Here is a 22,362-nt window from a genome sequence, read left to right on the forward strand (position 1 = left end):
AAATATTACACACTGCACCTTTAATAAATACGTGCTGTAAAAAACACCAAAAGTAGGCTTTTTTACCAAACGATGTTTGTTTGTTATGTTTTGAAAATGTTTAAGCTAAATTGCCAGTTATTCTTTTTTTGTTACTTAACGTAAAGAGCATTTTTATTTAGCATCAGGGTTTTTTTGTTTGTTTGTTTGTTTGTTTGTTTTTTCACAAAAAGTGAAAAACTTCCATAGTTCATACTTTACGGTACGCATTGGAGCGTCGAGATGACGTCTGGCGTAAACCTGATGTGACGTATTTTACGTGACCCGAACTTCCGCCTTGCACGTGTGTTTACTAAAAATGTGGACACTCAGCCGATGAACTAACAGTAATAACTTTCCTAAAACGGTGACTGTTTGCGATTAGGTAGAAATATGGGGAAGCTGAATGTTGTTATGTTGAGATACTTATCTCGAGATGACTTCCGGGTCCTCACTGCGGTAAGAAAGATATTTAAGCTGATCTTTTCTACACATTTAGCCTAGCATGTGTTAGCCTAACGGTAGCTTTGGTCTGTATGTCATTACAGTAAAACACGGGACATACAGTGACAGATTAGATTTACCTGGTGATTGACAGCCACCGAATGACATAGTACAGTCTGTAGACTACATGCCACCATGTAATAGCATCAGTATATGTGTAACGGTCATAACGAGGTTAACACGAGCCTGTGTAAAATAAACTCTTCTTACTACGCTGCCAAAACGATTTTCAGTGACCCTGGTATCCAAAAAGATACTTGAGTGACTCACGATAAACCCAAATATAAAGGTAATGTCGGTATCATTTAAACTGACATGTCCATAGCATGGCCAAATGTGTCGTATGTTGTCTTGATGTGTGTTTTACCATTGATTTGCGTTTCCCCTTACTTAACACTATATTATTTATAGTTTACCTTACATGGAATACATGACTATATATACGTATATGTTGTTGCATCTAGTACTAATGCCTTCATTGGCCTTGAAGCACTGCATTTTGTAAAGTTTTCATTGTCCATGATGGGATAAAAAAATCACTGTTGGCTTTCTGTGGGATAGTGCAGCCAAATGTTACTTTATTATTGCTTCTTTTGTCACCTGTTTTAGATAAATACAGTAGAGCTGTTAGAAGATGGTGGTTTCTGTAGTGCATATTTCCTGATCCACCTGACACACTTTATTGCTATGCTGTATAGTAACACAAAGGGGATATGGACAAAATTTGGTTGTTATTGTCTCTTGCACAGATGTGGAGCAGTCAGACAATTGAGGATTTTATCAAGAAAAAGGCAGTTTCAATGTACTCATTAGAGTATAAATATTGTCTGTATTGATGGACCTAAAAAGTAAAAAAAAGAAAAAACACTGTCCCCAAGGGCAGGATGGATTTAAGCCCTCTAAGGATTTACCTTCCTCTTCTTCTAGGTTGAAATGGGAATGAAAAACCATGAGATTGTTCCAGTGAGTCTCCTGTCCTCCATTGCCAGCCTCAGACATGGCGGCTGCAACAAGATTCTCAGAGAGCTCGTCAAACACAAACTTGTTGTCTATGAACGCACTAAGAGTAAGTAAACATGCAAACCTCTCAAATATTAAGGGAAAAGATACATCTGATGTTTCTACGGTAACATGTGAATGTTGATTTCAGCTGTGCAGGGTTATAGGTTGAACTATGGAGGGTATGACTACCTAGCTCTGAAGACTCTGTGCTCTAGAGAAGTGATCATCTCAGTTGGCAACCAGATGGGTGTGGGTAAAGAATCAGGTAAGGCAAAATCACATACAGGGAGATTATGTGGAGTGCAAATGACTTCCTTGGGCTGTGATGTAAACTGCTTTATCTGTCAAGTTTCCAGGCTTTTAGCTTTGGTTTATGCAAGGTAAATACTGATATATCCTGTGTGTACCTCTTGTAGATATATATATTGTGGCAAGTCCAAATGGAGAGCAGTATGCTTTGAAGCTTCACAGACTGGGTCGCACCTCCTTCAGGAACTTGAAGAACAAGAGAGATTACCACAAACACAGGAAGAACATGTCCTGGCTCTACCTCTCACGCCTTTCTGCTATGAAAGAGTTTGCCTACATGAAGGTAACAAAGATAATCTGGTTGAAGTGTAAGAATGTGATTTATGTATTGTTAAAAAATAAAAAATCACATGCATCATTTGATTCATCTCCTAATTCTCAGGCTTTGTATGACCGGGGCTTTCCTGTTCCTAAACCTGCGGACTATAACAGACATGCTGTTGTGATGGAACTTATCAATGGATATCCACTGTATGTAAACAACAAGAAACAACAAGCCACCCTTCTCTGACATCATCATTTCTCCTATAATTGATTAGCTCTTTCTACACCATGTTTCCCAGAATAACATCCGTTTAATGCCTTAATCCTTCAGGTGTCAAGTTCATGAGCTGCAGGATCCTCCAGCTCTGTACAACGAGTTCATGGAGCTCATAGTCAAACTGGCCAATCACGGCCTGATTCACGGAGACTTCAACGAGTTTAACCTGATGTTGGACAACAAGGACCACATAACTATGATAGACTTTCCTCAGATGGTTTCCACCTCACATCCTAATGCAGAATGGTTGGTATTTTTCCTACAAAACAGAAATTTCAGACAATATTCAGTGAATCAATCAAAAGACTTTATATTTATCTGACTTTTTTTCCAGGTACTTTGACAGAGATGTCAAATGTATCAGAGATTTCTTCGCAAAACGATTCAATTACGAGAGCGAGCTCTTCCCAACCTTCAAAGACATCAGGTAACTGCTCATGCTCTCATGACAGCTCCATTTAAACACTTAAGTACAATAAATCATTATGTTCTTGCTACTTTTTAGGGCGTACATCACTTTTGTCCAAACATTTTAAAGAAAGCATACTGCATTTTTTGTTTTACAACAGAACAAAACTGTTGAAACTTTTTAAACGGTTAAAACATAATACTCACCTGATATCTACTTTCAATGTTTATCCATATAGGCGGTCCTGTTCTCTGGATGTTGAAGTTTTAGCCAGCGGCTTCACCAAAGATATGGAGAGGGATGGTGCATTGCTTCACCCAGCTGGACCTGAAGGAGAAGATGATGATGAAGAGGAGGATGATGATGAAGACGAAACAGATGAGGAAGCAGAAAAAGGAGAGAGTGTGAACATGGAGGAATATAAACATGCAATGCTGGAACTGGAAGGACTCAAAGTCAGTGACACACAAGATGATGACAGAGAAGCTGAAGAGCAGAATGAGACTGAGACAAAGCCTGCTGCCTGGTGTGATGAAGAGGCAGAGAGGGACAGAGAGGAAGAGCTGAATGAGGAGGAAGATGAGTGTCCAGAGCTGGCAGACCTTTCTACCTGCAACAAAGAGTTCAAGCCCTTCAGGTAAAAGCAATGTTGTCCAATATAACGCATGTTTAATAACAATCTACAAAGAGTGAATACTCCAAATGTAGCAGTGATGCAGAGCCACCCAATTATTTTTATCACACTGTATTTGTAAAGGCTCAACTGAGGACAAGAGTTGAAAAACTAGCAACACCTATAAACTGTAAAATACATCAATTTTGTTCTCTTTATTTGAACTATGTTAGAAAATAAATGCTTGAAACCACTGCTACAGGTAGGTGAAAACAGCACACAGTAGAGACAGACTTTATTTGCATTTTCCTCAGTAAAGTTGCATGTGCACAGGACATACAGTATCAGCAAAGATAAGACGTACAGCTGTGTCAAACACAAACTGAAAGCTCTTCACATCAACCCGGCCAAATAAAATAAGTTTAAACTAGTGCTGTCAATAGATTAAAATTTTTAATCATGATTAATCTCACAAATTTCATAGTTAACTCTAGATTAATCACACATTTTTTGTCTGTTCTAAATGTACCTTACAGGACTATTTCTCAAGATTTAAAGACCCTTATTAACACGAGTGGGCAAAAATGCTTTCTTTATGCAAATGTTTGTTCATGTTAAATCAAAGTTGATTTAAATGCTGGGCAACTTATAAGCTGCTCCAGATATTACAATTCAGATTTCATGGGGAATACAAGCATTTAAGATGAAAAAATGCAAATTACACCCCAACAGTGAATTTCTGTGCTCTGTTATAAAGTCCTCTCCTGCATGCTTACTTCATGGCATAAAAAACATTTTGATGTTCACAATCTTTAATGTGATTTGGATTATGCCAGATTGTTGTCAAAGATTTGATTGATATCAGAGCCTTGTGAGGGTTTTTTTTTTCTTATGATCATCTGATATAACATGAATTGTATAGCTGCTCTCCTTTAGTTGTAAAATGTGACAGAATTGTTATTAATATGTTCTTTTTTTCTTGCAGAGACTCGGACAGTCTTCTACACATAACAGAGCACACCAGAAGGAGGACAGACAGCGAGGCCACAGCAGGCAGCATAGGGAGCTGTTCCACCATACCACCAGTAAGTAAAACACAGACACACTAATAAATTAGTCATTATGAAAGTACCTCATCTGATTGAAGTGATCACTTGATATGAAGACAATCTTGACTTTTCACCTCCAATTGTAGCAACGCCTGTCAAAGTATAGTACAAAAAAGTGGAATGTCCACAAGGTGATGCCGAAGAGCTTTTCTGTGCTTTAGCAGTTTGATAAAGAATATGAAGACAGAAACAACATGTCTACATAATGTTGTGTCTATCTGCATCACAGGGATAGACAGTGGGTAGATCTATCTGTAGTAACCTGCTGTCGTTGTTTTTGTGTGTCCTGCAGGAGGTCGTCCGTCAGAAGGTGCGGAGGCAGCTCACCAAACAGCAGAAGGCAGCACAGAGGCGGCGTCTGCAGAAGGGAGAGGCCAACCTAGTGACCAAATCCAGGAGAGAGAACCAAAATAACATCAAGTCTAGTATGGAGAGTGCTTCATTCTGGGGATAAATGGGACTGATGTAATGGACAGATGGGATCTGTATAAACATGTGTGTTTTTGTTTGGTGCTGCTTGTTCCTCTGCTCCTTTTTTGTAAGAGACTAAAACACACCATGGACTATGAAAAAATCAGCTGGAGCTTTTCTGTGCATCAAATCAATCGGCATATTGTCATTAAAATACACAAGGAGTACAACACTTTAAAAGTTTTCCAAGAATTATGATTGTTAATTAAACCATGTAAACATGATTGAGAAGGAGTGATGTCCATTGTTTTTTTTCAACAGAGTAGTGTTTTAAGTATTAAACAGAATGAAATTTCTGTCAGATCATTACATGCACGTGTGCTTAACATGTTTGGCTTACAAGTGAGCATATCTTCTTTAAATAAGTCATAATAGAGTCTTCAAAACAAAAGGAACATATTAAACTTTTCCATGTCTGTTTCAGACACAGGTTAAGTATAGAGCAGTGATTCTCAGCTGCTTAAGCCTCAGAACACACCACCATCTCTGTGATGAGAAATCATGACTCGAGTTTATCATACATTTTGCTCCTTCTCCCTCTTCTATTTTCTAACATTTCCCTCATCTCTCCTTCTGCATCTCCCTTTCCTACCTTCCTTTATCTCTCTCTCCTTCCTTCAAGTATCTCTCCCCTCTCTCTTTCTACATCACCCTCTTCTCTTTAACTGCATCCTTCTCTTCTGCATTTCTGCATCTCCCTCTTCTCTCTTATTGTCTTCCACATCTATCTTCCTGTATCTCCTGCTTCTCTCTTTCTTCAGCTCCTTCATTTTGTCTTGTTGCATCTCCCTCTTCTCTCTTTCTGCACCCCCCTTCTTTGTATTTCTGCACCTCCCTTTACTTCTGAATCTACCTCTTCTCTTTTCTGCATTTCCTCCTCTCTTTTGGCATCTCCCTCTTCTGTATTTCTGCATTCCCTCTTCTCTCTCTTTTTGCACCCCCCTTTTCTGTCTTTCTTTTTCTCCCTCTTTGCTCTTTCTGTGCATCTTTTTCTCTGTCAGCAATTCCCTCTTAACTCTTTTTCCACATCTCTGTCATCTGTCTTTCTGTCCTTCTTTTTCTATTTCTCATCTCTTTTCGAACCCTTGCCCTCTATAGATTGATCAATTGAAATCAGACATTCCTGTATAGCACAATAGACTTTTTGACACATTTTTGCACTCCTTTATGACCCACTGAAAATCATTCTGTGACCCACTTTTGGGACCAGACCCACTATTTGAGAACTACTGGTGTGGACACAGTAACTGATGGTGACTGACAAGATTCAAGCTGAATGCAAATTCACAGAGATCTTTATGTATGCTAAACTCCTGTGGTTCAAAGGATTGTAGCTATTCTGATAGTTTGAATGCATGGCTACCTCCACCCTCCCAGCAACCAATCAAAAAGCAGACTGCCACAAGCATGTGGGAACATACATGCTCCAGAAAACACCAGAACACTTGGCATGCAAATTTGCAGAAAGTAGCAAACATTGCCTCCTCACTGTGTCACACTGTCACGACTCAGCAAAGAGTGAAGGGTTGTTTATAAAAGATGAGAACGGAGGACTTTTAAAAGAGCGTGGAAACCACTTCTTCTCAGAATTTGGTTCATTTAAGTGTAAGAGGCTTTCAGCAGGAGGCTGAATTCAGACTTGAACAATGGCCTTTCATATTGAAGAGAGTGAATGGAGCTCAGACGCGGGGCTCTGTGGGCTCAAATTAGTGTGTGAAGTTGAAAGCATCCCACCCCCACAACACATTTCAGACTTAGTATGTTGGCAATAATACAAAGATGCTGCGTCCGTTTGGTATTGTACATAGCAAAGGTGTATCCAGTACTTTTCCAGACTGTTCCAAAGTATGTCAAACTGGTTGTGGTTCAGTTTTCTGCAGGTCTTTAACTGTTCGACTCTGTTCAGGGATTAAGCAGCTGCACAGCCAGAGGGGAGGGGCTCAGCATTCCAACCCTGCACCTCTGTGTCTGTGTACATGTGTAGAGAGAGTGAGGGGCCCTCTGAGCTAATTGGCAGGGAGGTTGACAAAGGTGGTCCGCTTCAAAAAAAAGAAACCATGGTGAGATGTTCACACAGGAGAGGAGGAGGAGGCAGAGTAAGGGGGTAGACAGGCTTTCAGAGTTTCAGTTTATTCTCTGAGATGTTCTCATCCTGAGCAGGGATGGTGGATGTGACTGCTGATTTCTGCTGTGCTGTTTTGCTGAGAAAAGTGGACTCGATGAGGCAGCTGTGGAGATAAACACTGGCTGAGGATGAATAAAGTAAAAGTGGAGGAGAGCATCATGTCCTATCTGTCGCAGAGTGAGAATGAAAGCAGCCATAAAGACTGTAAGTACTTAAGAAACTATGAAAAAATATGTTTTCCGACAGAATATAAATGTGCTCCCTGTGGACCTACAGTAGTGATGATACACTGAAATAATATAAAAACAGGCAAGCATTTCTGTCAGTTACTTCCTCTATGATATTCCTGGAGTTGTGGCTGTCAGGTAATCTGTGCTGCAGACATGGTTTGACACATATTGAAGTACTCAGGAAACATTCTGACCTAATTCAGGGTCAGAAAGAGCTCAAAGGGTTTACAGAATGCTGATTAGTGTATTTAATGGGGAGTCTCTTCCAGGTTCTTATTCGACTTAAATAAGCAGTCTGGAAATGCTGATTAACAGACATTCAGCTTTCATATTTAGGTCTAGCACTTACACTCTCTGTCCTCATTTTGACACGTGTTCCTCTCATACATGTGTAGTGAATGTCGTAGCCATGCTGCATAACTTCTGGGAGCGGAGGCAGGTAAGTCAGTCAAGTGGCTCTTCCACTGAGTCAGATGGGTCTGTTGGAGATGCAGCCATCCATACAGAGAGTCTGCTGCTGTATGAGTCTGCACCATCCCCTGCTCCACCGTATGTCTGCTACGTCACCCTGCCTGGAGGAAGCTGCTTTGGCAACTATAAGGTGTGTTTGTCATCATCAAGATTGTCTTGAGGGATGTTTTTTTACCTAGTAGTGTAACTTATCTGAGTGCACTATGTCTAAAACACAAGTGAAGCACAACAATTTGATGAAGAGACAGGATAATGCTAGTATTTTTTAACACCTTATTTACACTTTCCAGTTTAACATATCAGTGTTAACAGCTCTGCAGTAGGAACATAATGCTGGTATTTTTAAGTTGCATGTTTGAATCTCGTTGATAAATTGGTGGAATCTTATGTAATGTAAATAACTTTCTGAAACAGTTTATTCTTCTACATAAATAACTTTTACATGTTTTGATGCTGATACTTACTGTACATACTACACCTGTTGACATGTTTCCAAACTTTATACTAGTGGCTTTATTCATCACCAATTATTAAAACAATTAAATTAAAACAAGAGTCACATTTTCTTCTTCTTTGATTCATATAAAGCTTTATTGTAACTGTTATTTTAGTGCTATTTAGCCATACCTACAAAAAAACACTTTTTAGTTTGTTTTAAGATGTTTAAATCCCACATTACCTTTCAAGCCTCACTGTGACCCAGACAGCAGCTGGCAGCTCTAAGACATCATGTGATTGGCTATCTATGAATGCCTCTAATCTCATTGGTGATTTGAGTTCTGATCCCATGATTAGCCTCAGTGGAGTGTGAATTTATTCAAATGCTCCAAAAGGCACGGATTGACATTTACAGACAGGACTTAAGCCATTAGACCACATGCTTTCACACATCAGCAGACAGAATTTTCAAAGTTAAAAACTTTGACGTTGTTTTCTCCTTTTTTACTGATGCACTCTTTGACAAGTTGTCATTCATCCTATCCCCCCCTCAGGTGTGTAGCAGTCAAGCTGAGGCTCGGAGGGATGCAGCCCGTGTTGCTCTGATGAACTCGTTGGTGAATGAGCTGCCATGTCGACGCATCACCTCCCAGTTTATCACGCAGAGTTTACAGCAGGCGGCCATGGACAGCGCTGTGAGTGTGCAGACACTGTTACATTTTATAGTCACAACATTTATTTTTACCTGCACTGTTGTCTCTATTTAGGTCTCTATTGAAGATGCATGTGATTCAGGCACCAGTATAGGAACTTACAGTTTGCTGCTCCACGCCTACATAGGACGGACCATGCTGGAGTTCCAGGTAAAACAAACATTCAAGGCTGACTTGTTATTTTTCTTGTACTTGAGTTCATAAATCATGAGAAAGCATGTGGGTATAGTTTAAAATGCCAATTTGCAGCAAGGTTTTGTGAAGTGCTACTTTCTACTAAGTGATTTTAACAAGTATATTTAGACTTTGCTATAATGAGGAATTATTATTCCCAAAAATAATATAGAAATCACCATAATTGGGTGATTATTCCAGCCTCCATTGTAAGCATAACACCCTTAGCTGGTTTGGTTGTATATTTCCACTCTGTCTCATTTTCAGTTGGATTCAGGCAGGCAGTTCAGGTATGAAACAGCCAATATCTCTACCTTAGTATAAATAAGCATAAGTCTGCAGTCAGACAGAGGGCTATTATCTGGGGGAAATGGGTTCATTATCATTCCTGGTAAGGCATGGCACATAGAGAACTTCTAAGTTACACTCTCTGGAACATAAATTCATATCTTCCCACACAAAGCTTCAGCTATACTTACATAGCTGTCAGTAGTTCTTCAACTTTATACTAACATTCATTACAGGAGCTGTCAAATACATCTGTATTTAGCTGAATCATTTGAAAGTAGTCAAGGTCAGATTCACTGTTCTAAATACAGTAAAAAAGCCAGCAGGTACAAGATGGACTTCAACCCAAGAGAACTTACACGTCATTATTTTCCATCTGCGTCTCATTAGATCAATTACAGTTAATCTATGGCCTCACTCTGTTTAACACTACTGTCACCAGCTCTTAACACATGGCAGCTGTTCAACCACTCAGCGTTTCATAAATCAGAGTGGCAAATGCCTGCCCTATGAAGTCTAGTTGGATCTTGATTTAAAAAACTTTTCATAGCAATCATCAATAATGTAGATGTGGGTTCAAGAATCAAACATGCATATATGTTCTCTTTGAAAGACCAATACATACACAGAGCTAGTGGTTAGGTTTGAAAAACAAGTCTTGCGCAAGACTTTCTCTCCCTATGTGTCTCATTATAACCTATTTTCTGTCTCTCTCGAAAGACAATGCAAGTTTTTTTAAAGAGTACCATTCATACATAAAACAATTCAAAGTGCTTTACAGAGTTAGAGCAATGTTATGACTGTAAAAGTTGTGACACTGAGCAGAAATAAGATATGAAAATATAAATTATGTACAGTGCAGTGAAAAAGTATTTGTCCCCTTTCTGATTCATACTTCAATGTTTTGGATCATCAAACCGATTTTAATATCTAATAGAGACAACCCAAGTAAATAAAAATGCAGTGTCTGGATGATTATTTAATTTTTTAAGGGGGAAAAAATCCAAAACTATCTGGCCCTACATGAAAAAGTAATTGCCCCCTGAACCTAATAACTGGTTGTGCCACTCTTGGCAGCTATAACTGAAATCAAGCGTTTGTGATAACTTGTGATGAGTCTTTCACGTCGCTGTGGAGGAATTTTGGCCCACTCTTCTTCACAGAATTGTTTTATCTCAGCCATATTGGAGGATTTTTAAGCATGAACTGCGTGTTTAAAGTCACATCACAATATCTCAACTGGATTTAAGTCTGGACTTTGATTTGGCCTATCCAAAACTTTAATTCCTTAATTTTTATTTTATTTTTTTTAGTCATTCAGAGGTGGACTTACTGGTATGGTTCGGGTTGTTGTCCTGCAGCATAACCCAAAAGTGCTTGAGCTTGAGGGCACAAACTGATGGCCAGATGTTGGCCTTCAGGATTTTCTGGTAGACAGCAGAATTCATTGTTTCATCAATCACAGCAAGTGGTCCAGGTCCTGAAGCAGCAAAGCAGCCCCAGACCATCACACTGACACCACCATGTTTAACTGTTGGCATGATGTTCTTTTTATCAACTGCTGTTATTTTTACTCCAGATATAACGGGCCGCACATCTTCCAAAAAGTTCAATTTTTGTCTCATCAGTCCACCGAATATTTCTCCAAAAGTCTGGGGGGATCATCAAGATGTTTCTTGGCAAATGTGAGACGAGCCTTTGTGTTCTTTTTTGTCAGCAGTGGTTTTGGCATTGGAACTCTCCTATGGATGCCATTTTTTGCCCACTGTCTTTCTTATGGTTGAGTCATGAACTCTGACCTTAACTGTGAACAGTGAGGCCTGCAGGTCTTTGGATGTCATGGGTTCTTTTGTGACCTCCTGGATGAGTTGTCATTGCACTCTTGGAGTTATTTTGGTTGGCTGACTACTCCTGGGAAGGTTCACCACCATTCCCTGTTTTCTCCATTTGTGGATAATGGCTCTGACCATGGTTCCATGGAGTCCCACAGCCTTGGAAATGGCTTTGTAACATTTTCCAGACTGATAGATTTCAATCACTTTGTTTCTCATTTGTTCTTGAATTTTTTTGGACTGTGGCATGATGCATGTCTTTCTGAGATCTTGTAGCCTACTTCACTTTGTCTTACAGCTTCTATTTAAGTGATTTCTTGATTCAACAAATCTGGTGGTAATCAGGCCTGGGTGTGGCCAGTGACATTGAGCTCAGCTTTCCAAAAACTGTAGTTAATCACAGTTAACTCATGATTTATCAAGGGGGGCAATTATTTTTTCACATAGGGTCAGATAGATTTGGATTTTTTTCCCCACTTAAAAATTGAATAACCATTCAAACACTGCATTTTGTGTTTACTTGGGTTGTCTTTGTGAAATATAAAAATAGGTTTGATGATCTGAAACATTTAGGTGTGATGAATATGCAAAAAAGTCAGGAATCAGAAAAGGGGCAAATACTTTTTCATGGCACTGTAAAATTTCAGGGGAAAAGGAAATTTAGAAATGTGACATTACACACTTAGCTAAAATTAAGCACAAAATATATAGGGCATTGGTTTAACTCAGCTGGTAAAGTAGGTGCTCATTCTTTGCTCCCCTCAGCAAGGTTGCTGTGGAGGCAAAATCCATCTACAGTCTATAAATCCAGACACTTCACTAAATATAAATTAGATGCTTGCAGCATTTTTTTCATCTGTGAGATTTAATTAGTTTCTTATGTTAAGGAGATGATGACCATTTTCCAGTTACTGCACTGGAACGGGACACTAAAGGCCCTGAGGGAACGACAGTGCTCTCGACAGGTAAAACAAAGCTCTTACCTGGTTTCACATTACTTTAATGATTCATCGGTTTCTCTATTGCCAAGTCATGATGATTTTTTCCTGCTTTCCTCTTAGAGTGTAATTGCTTATTACTCTCAGAGAGGGCTTGATGAGTACATGCGCAGTAGTTTGGCTCTGGATTGGCTTGGACGGGAGCAGAAGTCACCTGGGCGACTCAGGGAGGAGCTGAAGGTGGCTCAGAGAGAGCTGGTGTTGTCCCGGCGGCGAGGCATTGAGCTGCGCTTCTACAAGGAGAAGACAGAGATCCTCATTTTGGCAATGAGTCAGGCTTACATTCCCCGCACACCTGAGGACTTCGGTCAGGTGCAGAGTAACACATACCAGCAAGAACAGCTTCCTTTACACACATTATACAGCCAGGGCGAAGACTATCAGATAACCCCATCCTGCAGTCCTACACAGACTCTCCACAAAAACACAAAACAATTTGACTATCAAACCTCTGGCACAAACACACCTCATGACAGTCCTTCACCATGCTCACAGCAGACTTTTGTTCCTATAGATAACTTTGAATAGACTGAAGCAGAAGGTGAACGAAAAACATTGAAGTTTGACTATAAAGGAGTAACTTACAAAAGTCTATCTGGGTGAACAGAGATTTAGCATGGCCACGGTTTTAGGAGCTTTGAAATCATGAGGCGAATCAATGTCATGTTCAGTTTTGTACTTAATTTTTTCACCTTACTAACAACCTTTTGTTACTGTTGGACTAAGACTGTATTAGCACCTGTAACCACAAGCAAGAAGCATTCAAAGAATAGAAATATATCACAAGGAAATATAATCATAATATAGATGTGTCATTTTAGCTGCCTTACCTCTTATATATGTCCATTTATGTTGGTATGATGCACATGTTCACCTGTAAATAATTAAGCAAATGAATTACATCTACTAGTACAGCTTCTTAATTCCTAACATTTCCCTTCTCCATCTCTGCTTTGCATGCCCATTTTCATAATATGAACAACTTGGCAGGGACATTCAGAAAGCTGACTGACCATGTGACATGTCGGATGACTTGGTGTGACATGTTTGTGACAAGCAGTTATTTGGCACAGACAGCAGCTTTGTATCAATGAAATAAATATTATGTTACAGGATGTCTAATCAGGTCAGCTGCCGACATTATGAAGAACAAGCCCGTACTTTGTGTATAATGATCCGGTTCCTACAGACTTAGAGCATTTCATTCTCTTTGTTGTGGTTGGGTGGTGGTGGTAGAGGATGCATTTAAAAGGGATATTTCTTCTGATTTGTTGTAAGACTTGTGAATAAATGTAATTTTTCTACCCATAACTGGCTGTTTTATATGAACCACTCTAGACCACATTTTAAAACTTTATTATTGTTTGTGACTAATATGTATGTTTTATATTAACATTGTAACGAAACATTAATATCGTTGGTTATTTTCATTATCACTTTTCTCGATATCGTATTTAACAATCAAGACAATAGGCCACGTCTAGAGAATTATCAAAGTGAGCCTTCATTTTGGAGGACTGGTTTTAGTTACAGAGTATCAACTACATGGACTTCTGAACAAACTGAAATAAAACCTCCTCTTTCCTTCTGTGACTCGGACACTTTACCTGCTGATTAGACTTTGACAGCCTTTTAATCCATTTGACAGTGTATGACTGATTTATCTTGATCCTTTCTTGCCTAATTATCTGTCCTCAGATTGCTCTTACAAGAGACATCTTAAGTCAAACAATAGGTATTGAATGAATAAAGATTAACTAACAATATAATAAAACACATCTCTTATAATTATGGTGTTTGTAATAAATTAATCACAAATATGGTATATGTCAATCATTTGAGAGGGATTGCGTTACTGGTTGATTTATCAATAACAGTAACTAGGGCTGTCAAGATTAATCACATTAACCGCAATTATTTGAGGTCCACAATTAGTGCACTCATTTTTTTATTATGGTTAATTTTGTGCTTTATTGGGCCTTTTAGCACACTTTGGTTTAGCCAAATTGTCTCCATGTAGCAACAGAGATGTAAAATACACCCACCACTGTCTTTATAAGCTCCTAGGTTGCTCAGTGGACAAGTCAAAAGTCATCTGAACCTTGTATTTCCTTTACCGTCTATAACAACTTCCCTTTTCTGTAGTTAAGTTAATGTTAAATTCTTTGATCTATAAATATAGGTAGATCACACATATAGTAATATGCTGAATATGGCTTTTATCCATAATATTATAAAAAATTAAGAGCACTTAGAATTAATTTCTGAAATTAATTGACAACTTTGACAGTGGTAGTTATAATCCGCCTATTTGTGTTCTCGCGTATGACCACTTTTTTGGTCGCCTGGCTTTCCGTATAGAGGTGGAGTAGTCACGTGATCAAAGATTGTGATCGCTGAGTTCCTGGAATGAGCAAAACAAATGACAGCTGACCAGCGGATGGGGCTCACACACCGTGTCACTTGTCTGGACGTGTTGACATCTTCTTGTTGGGATCTTAGTAATAATACGGAAACGTTAGAGCCGCTTGTTAATGACTTATTTGGGATATTAACAGCGTAACAAGCTAACGGTTACAGGTTAGCATAGATTAGCTTAACTCCTTCAGGTTTTGGCTTTTGTTTCATCAGCAGAGGCAGGTTTCGTTTTCTTAAAATGTATCCTGTGGATATTACGTCTACCTTTAGAGGGAAGCCAGCTGTTGCCATGTTAATCACCGCCAGTGACTGTTTTTCAATAAGCCAAACAGGAGTGTTTTGTGTTAAACCCGTGACAAGTGTTTATCTTGACAACACAGCCAGACTAGCTGCTTATCATGAGTGTTAGAGCTCGCTAGCTTTCTCCGCTAATGGCTGTTGTTATTATGTGCCATATTTTTTATGAAGACTGTGCGTTTTCAGTCGTTAAGCGACGTTTCCACTAGAGGACAATTCAGTCAGCTCTTTGTCAATGTGATCTGTGCCGAGAAAGTAAACAAGCTTGTGTGGACAGGCAGGAAAGATGGAGGCTGTAAGACCAAAGAAGACAAAGACTAAAAGCAGCGGAAAATCTCAGGTGATTTAACCTTAAGTCTTTCCTCTGCTCTTTTCTTTCGGCTGAGCTTGTGCTAGTGTTGAGTAAGTCTCTACAGTCCATCACAGACAGTTACAGACACACTTCCCCATCCTCATGCTCTTTTATCACATGTTTATTGTCACATGTAAAAAAAAACATCATAAGTGTAACCCAAAAAAAACAATATCTTTCTTTATTTCTTAATCTGTATTTATGTTTCCAGCAGATCAGGAAGCAGAAGCAGGATGAAGCCACAGCTCCCTCAACTGTCAGCGATGAGGCCTCCATCTCCGACTTCACTGACATCCCCCTCAGTCTGCCACAGCCAGAGCCAGAGGAGCAGCATGAGGAGCCTATTCAGCTCCCTGAAACCTCAGCACAGCAATCAGATGTGCCCTCTGAGAAACAGCAGACCTCCTCATCACAATCTCTGTCAACTTCAGAGATAACAAAGACTCTGCCATCACAGAGTACTGTATATCTGACAGTTTCAAAGGAGGAGGATGATGGGGTTGCAGCTCAAGGGGCTGAGCTTAAAGTTACAGCACAGATTACAGAGTTGGAAAAAGACACAGAGTCATGGAATCAGCCATGTGCTTCAGCTGAGTTTCAGATCTCTAATCCCCCAAGTGCCCCTGCACTGTACCCTTCTCTTCCCACACTGGAGGAGGGCCCAGTGATGCAGCTCCGGGAGGAAGCTGTGAAAAACAGGGAAAAGGGACCTGCGGTGTTGGCGCTTCCTGAGCAGGAATCATCTCCTCCAAGTTTGCAGCCTCTGGAGTCTGTAGCAGAACTCTCTAGGAGCAAACTGTACCCAGAATTACCCAAAACAGCTCCAGAAATTCAGGTAGCACTTTAAAACAAGTCATCACAGACAGTGAATTAGATTATGAGCCCTTTTTAAGACAGAGTAAGACCATGCATTTTTTTAATTACAGAGTCAGACTGCTTTGATTCATATACAGTGTTAAGGGTTCATATGATTTTTTTTTTTATGTCAAACTCAGCTGTGTTTAAAGACCATCAAATCCCTTCCTGAGATGATTAGACAAGATTTTAAAGTATGTTCTTTTAAATTTGATCATCTTCATTTTTAATAGGTGGGATTGTGTGAAAAAGCTGTCTTAAGATGACTCTCAAGCCTTAAATGTTACATAACCATATGAATTAAAGTTAACAAGTATACTTTCATTTTTTTCTTAATATATACCCCTGTAGGGGTGCTGGTGTAGCTTAGTAGGTAGGACAGGAGTCCAATATACAGAGGCTGCAGTCCTCAATAAATCAGTAGTTGGCTTGACTTCCAGTTCCCATTATAACATGGTTATTAACAGACTTTACGCAGTGTGGCCTTTCATATAACACAGGTCTTAGTGTGTGAAATAACCTCTGTCACCTTCATATCTTCTTCTTCAGCCATTCTCACTGGAGCAGCTGAGTGTCTGGGAGCCCGCTGGAGGTTTGCGAGCATGGTTGGAAGGTGTTGAAGTTTGTGCCACACAGTTCTGTGCTCTAGCTCGCCAGGAGAACCATGAACTGACTGAACTGCTGCAGAACTACTGGCGCTGTCGTAGGCAGCTGACCCAGTCTCACACACAGCTGCATACACAGTCATCTGACTGCAAGAGCACACAGAATCGTCTGTGGAGCTTCAGAGATGAGCAGCTTACACTTCAGGTGTGGTAATAATGGAGAAGTTGTTTGAAGAGAAAACTACAAACAAAACATCTTCTGCTGTTAGGTCATTTTTACAATCCTTTTTCCCTACAGGGTGTGTGTGCAGATCAGTCTAAGGTGTGCGGGTACCATCGCTTCCAGCAGGCAGAGTTTAGTCAAAGTGTGCTGGCTGAGCTGAGTCGACTATTTGAAGCTCGCAGTGAGCTGCTGCATCAGAAGGTGGCACTACATGCATACACCGCTCTGCTGTCACGCCTGCAGGTGGAGTCCTATTTGTTTCGTCTATTGAAAGGTGAGAGACTTTCAGATTCTTTTAGACTTGAGGTGGCTGTTACATAATTCTATTGTGTGATGCTATATTTAAGTACACAACATTCATGACTATTGTTTTTATTTTTGTTTTTTTATCAGATTATGTTGGTAACAAAACACAGCCCTGCTCTTTCAAACCCTTGAAGGAGGCCATCAGTGTCCTGTTCAGCTTCACACGCAGAGTCCTGGATGACTCCCAGTTTCAGACAGACATCCATCACTGGCTGGAGAGATTGGTATACTAAACACTTTCAGTTTATTACTCCCTTTTCTTTTGGCAGAGATGTGATGTTTGCTCATTGAGTCTGATGTGGTTTTTGTTCTCTTTTCAGGTTGCAGTTCTGCTGCATGTTGAAGGGTCAGGAGAGCACCTGTACCTGCTGTGCCATCTGCTGTGTTGTGCTGCTGGGGTTGGCAAGTGGGCCTCATCCTTCCTTCAGGTCTGTTTGGGACACTCTTCTACACTAAGGACACAATCACCCAAGGCAATCTATACCATGTCCAAGCACATTTGAACCCAAAGTCCAGTCTGTTTGACAGTTCCACGATTAGTTTATCTTATGGGCCAAATTGGATCAAGAATATCAAGCCGAGGGCAGAAACATACATGAGTTTTTTCCTCATCCCACACTGCACAATTGAAAGTTACTGTAGATAGTATCATTGCCTTGAGTACCATTATTTTTATAATCATAATACACAATAAAGGCTGTGTGGTGATATAAAATTCTCATATCCTTTATGAAGATTATGTAAAAACATTTAAGCAGTCATAAAAATGCGTAGGTAAAGCAGGTAAACTCCATTACAATGGCATCATTTTATTTTTTTGTGTAAAATTAGGCCAAATATAACTTAATGTAAAGGGTCCATTAGGGCCCAATTTGTGGCACTGGTGGGCCATACCTGGACACCATTTGGGATCACCAGACTAGTGTGAGTGCCCCATGCCATGCTCATTACAATTCCCAGGCCCTGGCACATATGGATTGATTGATTGAATTTCATTATTGTGTCATGCATAAACAATATCCCCAGCCAAAATTAGATGCCTGGTAGGATATTATTGATGACATAAACCATCCTGCTGTTTCCTCCAGGCTTTTGCCTCAAAAGAAGCCAACTTCTAAGCACTGAAAGTAAACAACCACTCCATCCTGTCATCCTCATTACTCCAATATATTTCAGGATGATTCATAAACATTTCAATTATCAGATGTGATTTTGGAAGAGGTGGGCTTTGGCATGGTACGGTTGATCATGTATGCACACAAGCATGGCATATGAGGCTTAATTAATACAACTCTTCCTTATTCTAAATAATGATGGCCTTTTAGAGGGCAGTGTCTGACTAGAATGGCTCAAAGTTAGCCACAAAGACATAAAAGTTACATCTATGTGAGCAAATATTTGTTTTATGATGGAATTACATATTTAAAAGAGGTAGTTTGGAGGAGTAACATTCATGCTGTGGCATGGTATGGGGCAGCCGCACTTCGTGTGAGTGTGCCCCAAAAGTTGTAACATCCATGGTTGTATTTGCTAAACTATCCCCAATTTTTACCATAGATCCAGGTCTGGGGGAACACAAATGGAGTGCAGAACTTTATGCAAGCTCTAGCTGTCCTAATGTCACCTGCCAGGTAAATACAGTAGCCTCCGTGGCAAGTTTTCACAGACTTTGAAATGTACTGTCTAACTTTCTTTATAGCACCTTTTTTTTTTAAGGGTCCAAAACCCTCACACGTCTTACCAGAAGCATATTTGTTTACCTTTAGACACCGTGCAGAGTTCCTGGCACATCTGAAGCCTTGTGAGAGCCAGGTCTCATCAGCTTCTGGACCAGAATCTGGAAACTGGACTCTAGTGGATGAAGGAGGAGAGGAGGTATGTTAGGGAGGGTTTGAGGAATAATAACCACTTTTCTCAACAGAGTTGGAAGAATTAATTTTGAAAAAAGAATGAAAGCCTGTATAAGAAATTAACAAAATACACCAAATTACCATGCTTAAATGTTTGCTACTGATTTCATGGCAAATATAGCCATGAAGGAAAATCTTAGAATAACCAGTTTCTCTTGTGTTTTCTTGGTTTTCTTGTGTTTTTTTTTTTTTTTTTTTTTTTTCTTTTTGCTGCTGTTGCATAGAAAAAACAAGTCTACACATATGTCATTAAATGTTTTTTGTAGGAAACACATTATTAAATGTGATTGTTCTGCTCTTTGTTCTGACCTGCTGAGTCATATTTAAAGCTGTTGTAAGAAGGCTGCCAAATGAACACCTATGAACGCCTAAGTATCAGTCTGCTGTCGTAAAACAATGACGGTACCCACATGTTGCCAACTAACCACTTTGCTGTTAGGAACATATTATTTTCCAAATCAGAAATATTGAAGAAACTGTTCACATTTTTAACACTCTTGTTTGTTATTGCCATTTTAAAAAGTACCTTTCGCTTTTTACTTGCCTAAAAATGTTAAGCTGTTTTAAACAATCTAACATGGAGCCTGTTGAGGCTCTTAGAAGAGTGGGTTCATTTAACCTTTACCGCCATCCCATCTTTTCTGTGTTCAGGATGAGGACCCTGAGAGCAGCTGGCTCATGCTCTGTGAGGAGGATCTGATCTCCCTGCTCAACCAGTTTCCATTCCAGCAGCTTTATTCTCACATGCTGGGGATGAGCAAACCGGGTTAGTGACTCTATTCTTCATTCTATATGCTGGTTCTCATTATTCACAGTACTGACTGACACATAATTCTGTCTCCAGGTGTGTATGAACCGCAAGCCTGCTCCAGCCAGAAGATGATGCGTGTTTTTGCCTTCGCGTCCTCACTCATCGAAATTCTCGCTCTCGGGCTTCAAACATACAATAGAGCCCGATACAGACAGCTAGTAAAACGAATAGGACGCATCATACGGTCAGTGAAAGGATGAGAAACTTTACATGCACTCCGTCAACAACATTAAATATTCAAAATGCTGTCCTCTCTCTTTTACCCCAGGATGACGGTGTGTTATGTCAGTGATCACTGGGCCCAGTATGTGAGTTTAACTGGTCCTGCTGGATCCAGCTCGCACTCTCTGTCATTGGACAAACTGCAGCTGGAATATGATCATCTCTTTCTCAGAGCTGTTCTACATGTTCTCAGAAACAAAAGGTGAAGAACTGACCCTAACTTTCAATTTTTAACTGAAAATTAATTTCTTTATATGTTTGTAATTAATTGCTTTATACTCTTGCAGATTGGGCATTTGGTTATTCATGTCTGAGATGCCTTATGGGACTCTGTCCAGCTCTATGCTGTGGAAAGTCCTTTATGTGATGCAGTGTGCAGAGACAGCAGGACTGGAAAAACTGCGCACTGCTTGTGCTACACAATCCTGCATTCAGGCTCTTAGAGGTATCAGTAAATTCTCCTTTTATAACAAAACATTGACTGCCAAAGCGAGAAATCTAACTAGCATGAATATGCTTTGCTTCCAGTGGTGTAAAGTTACTAATTTCTGTCAGTCAGATTACTGTAATTGAGTAGTGTTGTTGGGTAATTGTACTTTGGTGAGTACAATTTGAAATAAGTACTTTTACTTCTACTTAAGAATTTTTTTATCAGAGTAACTGTACTTTTACTTGAGTACAATACTCTTGTACTTTTCCTATGTCTGTTGACTACATTGTGAATGAAAGATCTCTCCTCACATCTCAAAACAGATGTTGTACACAGTAAAAACTGGAGTGTTGATATTGCAGGGTTAAACATTTCAGAGTTGATTTTACCTCCCAAAGTTTAATTTAAACTCTATTCTGGGTGAAATGGTCTTCAGAGTTGGGATTATTTGACTGTGTTGATAGTCCAGTGTTTAACTGTGCAAGGAGTCAATTTATCTGATCTCCACTGCAATTTAAAATCTGGGGGATATGTGGGCAGAGTTCTTCATCATGCACTTGGGCTGAGTGCAAAGTTCCAGTTGGTTTTGTCTAGAGTGTTCATATTTCCTGTGAATTGTTTTCTTTGATGTGAGACACATTTGAACCACGAGTGAAGTTAACCATTGAGTTAGGGGTCCTGCCTGTGATTTTAAGGTGTTCCCAAAGGATGCATAGTCTGTATTCTTCATCAGTATGAATTGCCTTGCTGTGAGGTTGACTCTAATTAACACTTTTAAAAGTGTAGTTGAACTTTATGTAGTGTGGAACGATATAGACACCTTTATAGTGTTAAATATATATATTAGAGTTTAATTACAGAGGTGTGACTTTGCCTGTACTTTTTCCTCCCCTGTTTTCTTCCTTCCTCATTGCTTCATCTTTTAACATAATTCTCACATTTATAATCATTACTAGAACAGTTTCATTGAATCCAAGAGCAATACTGCTTCACTGCTATATTTATTAATAATAAATGCAACATTGGTCTTTATTATGATAATAATTAACGCTGGTCTATTGTAATAGGCCACAAAGGAGGGTGTGGTCTACCCCTGCCGTCTTTCTAAAGCATCTTGAGATAACTTCGGTTATGAATTGGTGCTATACAAACGAACATTAATTGATTGATTGGTTGACTTTCTGATTTCAGTTTCATCATCAAAAAGAAAATTTAACAATCAAAAGCCTGTTCTAGTTTTAAAATAAACACAGGGTTCTTGTAACCTTGCAAAGCAGATGGATATGCCTGTTTCCTTGTTTCTCACTGGCGAATCCATCTTGCAAAGCTCCCATCTGAACAGTCTGGGCCGATTAGAAAGTGACAGGACTAATCAGCGACGAGGGGCAGTACTTTCAGGCGTGGCGGAGTCATGACATAAGCAAGCAGCAACAAGAGGCTGGTGCAATCATGGCGGAACACATTAGCGTGGATGCTGCTAAAGCGCCAGTTTTATCAGAACTTGACAACATTTCTTTGTTAAAAGAAGAACAACGAACAGCAGTGAGTTGTTTTCTTTTCAGAAACGATAAAAGTCGTTTACTGACATGTTTACAGTCGCCATGGTTGGCATTATTCCTCGGTAGCTGCTACCCGCCCCCCTGTTGCGGCAACGTCACGTGTTTTATTGCTCTGATTGGCCCGTGAAG

At 39.7% G+C, this 22,362-nt stretch overlaps 3 protein-coding genes across 4 annotated transcripts in view; all 3 read left to right on the forward strand.

The window, feature by feature from the left end:
* The first annotated feature begins 289 nt into the window (after positions 1–289).
* riok2 (RIO kinase 2 (yeast)) lies at positions 290–5,200 on the forward strand. Its single transcript, XM_041787658.1, has 10 exons — positions 290–477; positions 1,450–1,588; positions 1,673–1,789; positions 1,941–2,116; positions 2,216–2,304; positions 2,429–2,620; positions 2,709–2,801; positions 3,022–3,420; positions 4,382–4,481; positions 4,798–5,200. Exons 1-10 carry the CDS (start codon positions 412–414, stop codon positions 4,957–4,959), a joined length of 1,533 nt encoding a protein of 510 aa, XP_041643592.1. The 5' UTR covers positions 290–411; the 3' UTR covers positions 4,960–5,200.
* A 557-nt stretch (positions 5,201–5,757) lies between these two features.
* On the forward strand, positions 5,758–13,494 carry lix1 (limb and CNS expressed 1). Of its 2 annotated transcripts, XM_041788049.1 has the most exons (6): positions 5,758–7,305; positions 7,727–7,932; positions 8,795–8,935; positions 9,008–9,103; positions 12,135–12,212; positions 12,309–13,494. In XM_041788049.1, exons 1-6 carry the CDS (start codon positions 7,230–7,232, stop codon positions 12,771–12,773), a joined length of 1,062 nt encoding a protein of 353 aa, XP_041643983.1. In that variant the 5' UTR covers positions 5,758–7,229; the 3' UTR covers positions 12,774–13,494. The 2 variants fall into 2 exon arrangements, with proteins under 2 accessions (XP_041643983.1, XP_041643982.1); XM_041788048.1 differs by having other exon boundaries at positions 5,758–7,932.
* A 1,149-nt stretch (positions 13,495–14,643) lies between these two features.
* The window catches only part of epg5 (ectopic P-granules autophagy protein 5 homolog (C. elegans)), a 30,963-nt gene continuing 23,244 nt past the window's right edge, over positions 14,644–22,362 (forward strand). The window contains exons 1-12 of the mRNA XM_041787098.1: positions 14,644–15,300; positions 15,527–16,147; positions 16,717–16,977; positions 17,071–17,269; positions 17,389–17,525; positions 17,622–17,729; positions 18,859–18,932; positions 19,068–19,176; positions 19,863–19,977; positions 20,056–20,206; positions 20,291–20,446; positions 20,532–20,689. Of these exons, the coding sequence (XP_041643032.1) occupies positions 15,247–15,300; positions 15,527–16,147; positions 16,717–16,977; positions 17,071–17,269; positions 17,389–17,525; positions 17,622–17,729; positions 18,859–18,932; positions 19,068–19,176; positions 19,863–19,977; positions 20,056–20,206; positions 20,291–20,446; positions 20,532–20,689 (2,143 nt within the window). The 5' untranslated portion in view covers positions 14,644–15,246. The remainder of the gene's footprint in view (positions 15,301–15,526; positions 16,148–16,716; positions 16,978–17,070; positions 17,270–17,388; positions 17,526–17,621; positions 17,730–18,858; positions 18,933–19,067; positions 19,177–19,862; positions 19,978–20,055; positions 20,207–20,290; positions 20,447–20,531; positions 20,690–22,362) is intronic.

Source organism: Cheilinus undulatus, linkage group 5 (genome assembly GCF_018320785.1).
Source record: "Cheilinus undulatus linkage group 5, ASM1832078v1, whole genome shotgun sequence".
Taxonomy (NCBI): domain Eukaryota; kingdom Metazoa; phylum Chordata; class Actinopteri; order Labriformes; family Labridae; genus Cheilinus; species Cheilinus undulatus.

Excerpts from the sequence above, each read along its gene's own strand:
- riok2 (XM_041787658.1), top strand. The coding sequence starts at position 412 with ATGGGGAAGCTGAATGTTGTTATGTTGAGATACTTATCTCGAGATGAC. Across the intron at positions 478-1,449 it reads ACTTCCGGGTCCTCACTGCG|GTTGAAATGGGAATGAAAAA; the intron begins GTAAGAAAGATA and ends CTCTTCTTCTAG. Across the intron at positions 1,589-1,672 it reads TGTCTATGAACGCACTAAGA|CTGTGCAGGGTTATAGGTTG; the intron begins GTAAGTAAACAT and ends TGTTGATTTCAG.
- lix1 (XM_041788048.1), top strand. The coding sequence starts at position 7,633 with ATGCTGATTAACAGACATTCAGCTTTCATATTTAGGTCTAGCACTTAC. Across the intron at positions 8,936-9,007 it reads AGGCGGCCATGGACAGCGCT|GTCTCTATTGAAGATGCATG; the intron begins GTGAGTGTGCAG and ends GTCTCTATTTAG. Across the intron at positions 9,104-12,134 it reads GGACCATGCTGGAGTTCCAG|GAGATGATGACCATTTTCCA; the intron begins GTAAAACAAACA and ends TCTTATGTTAAG.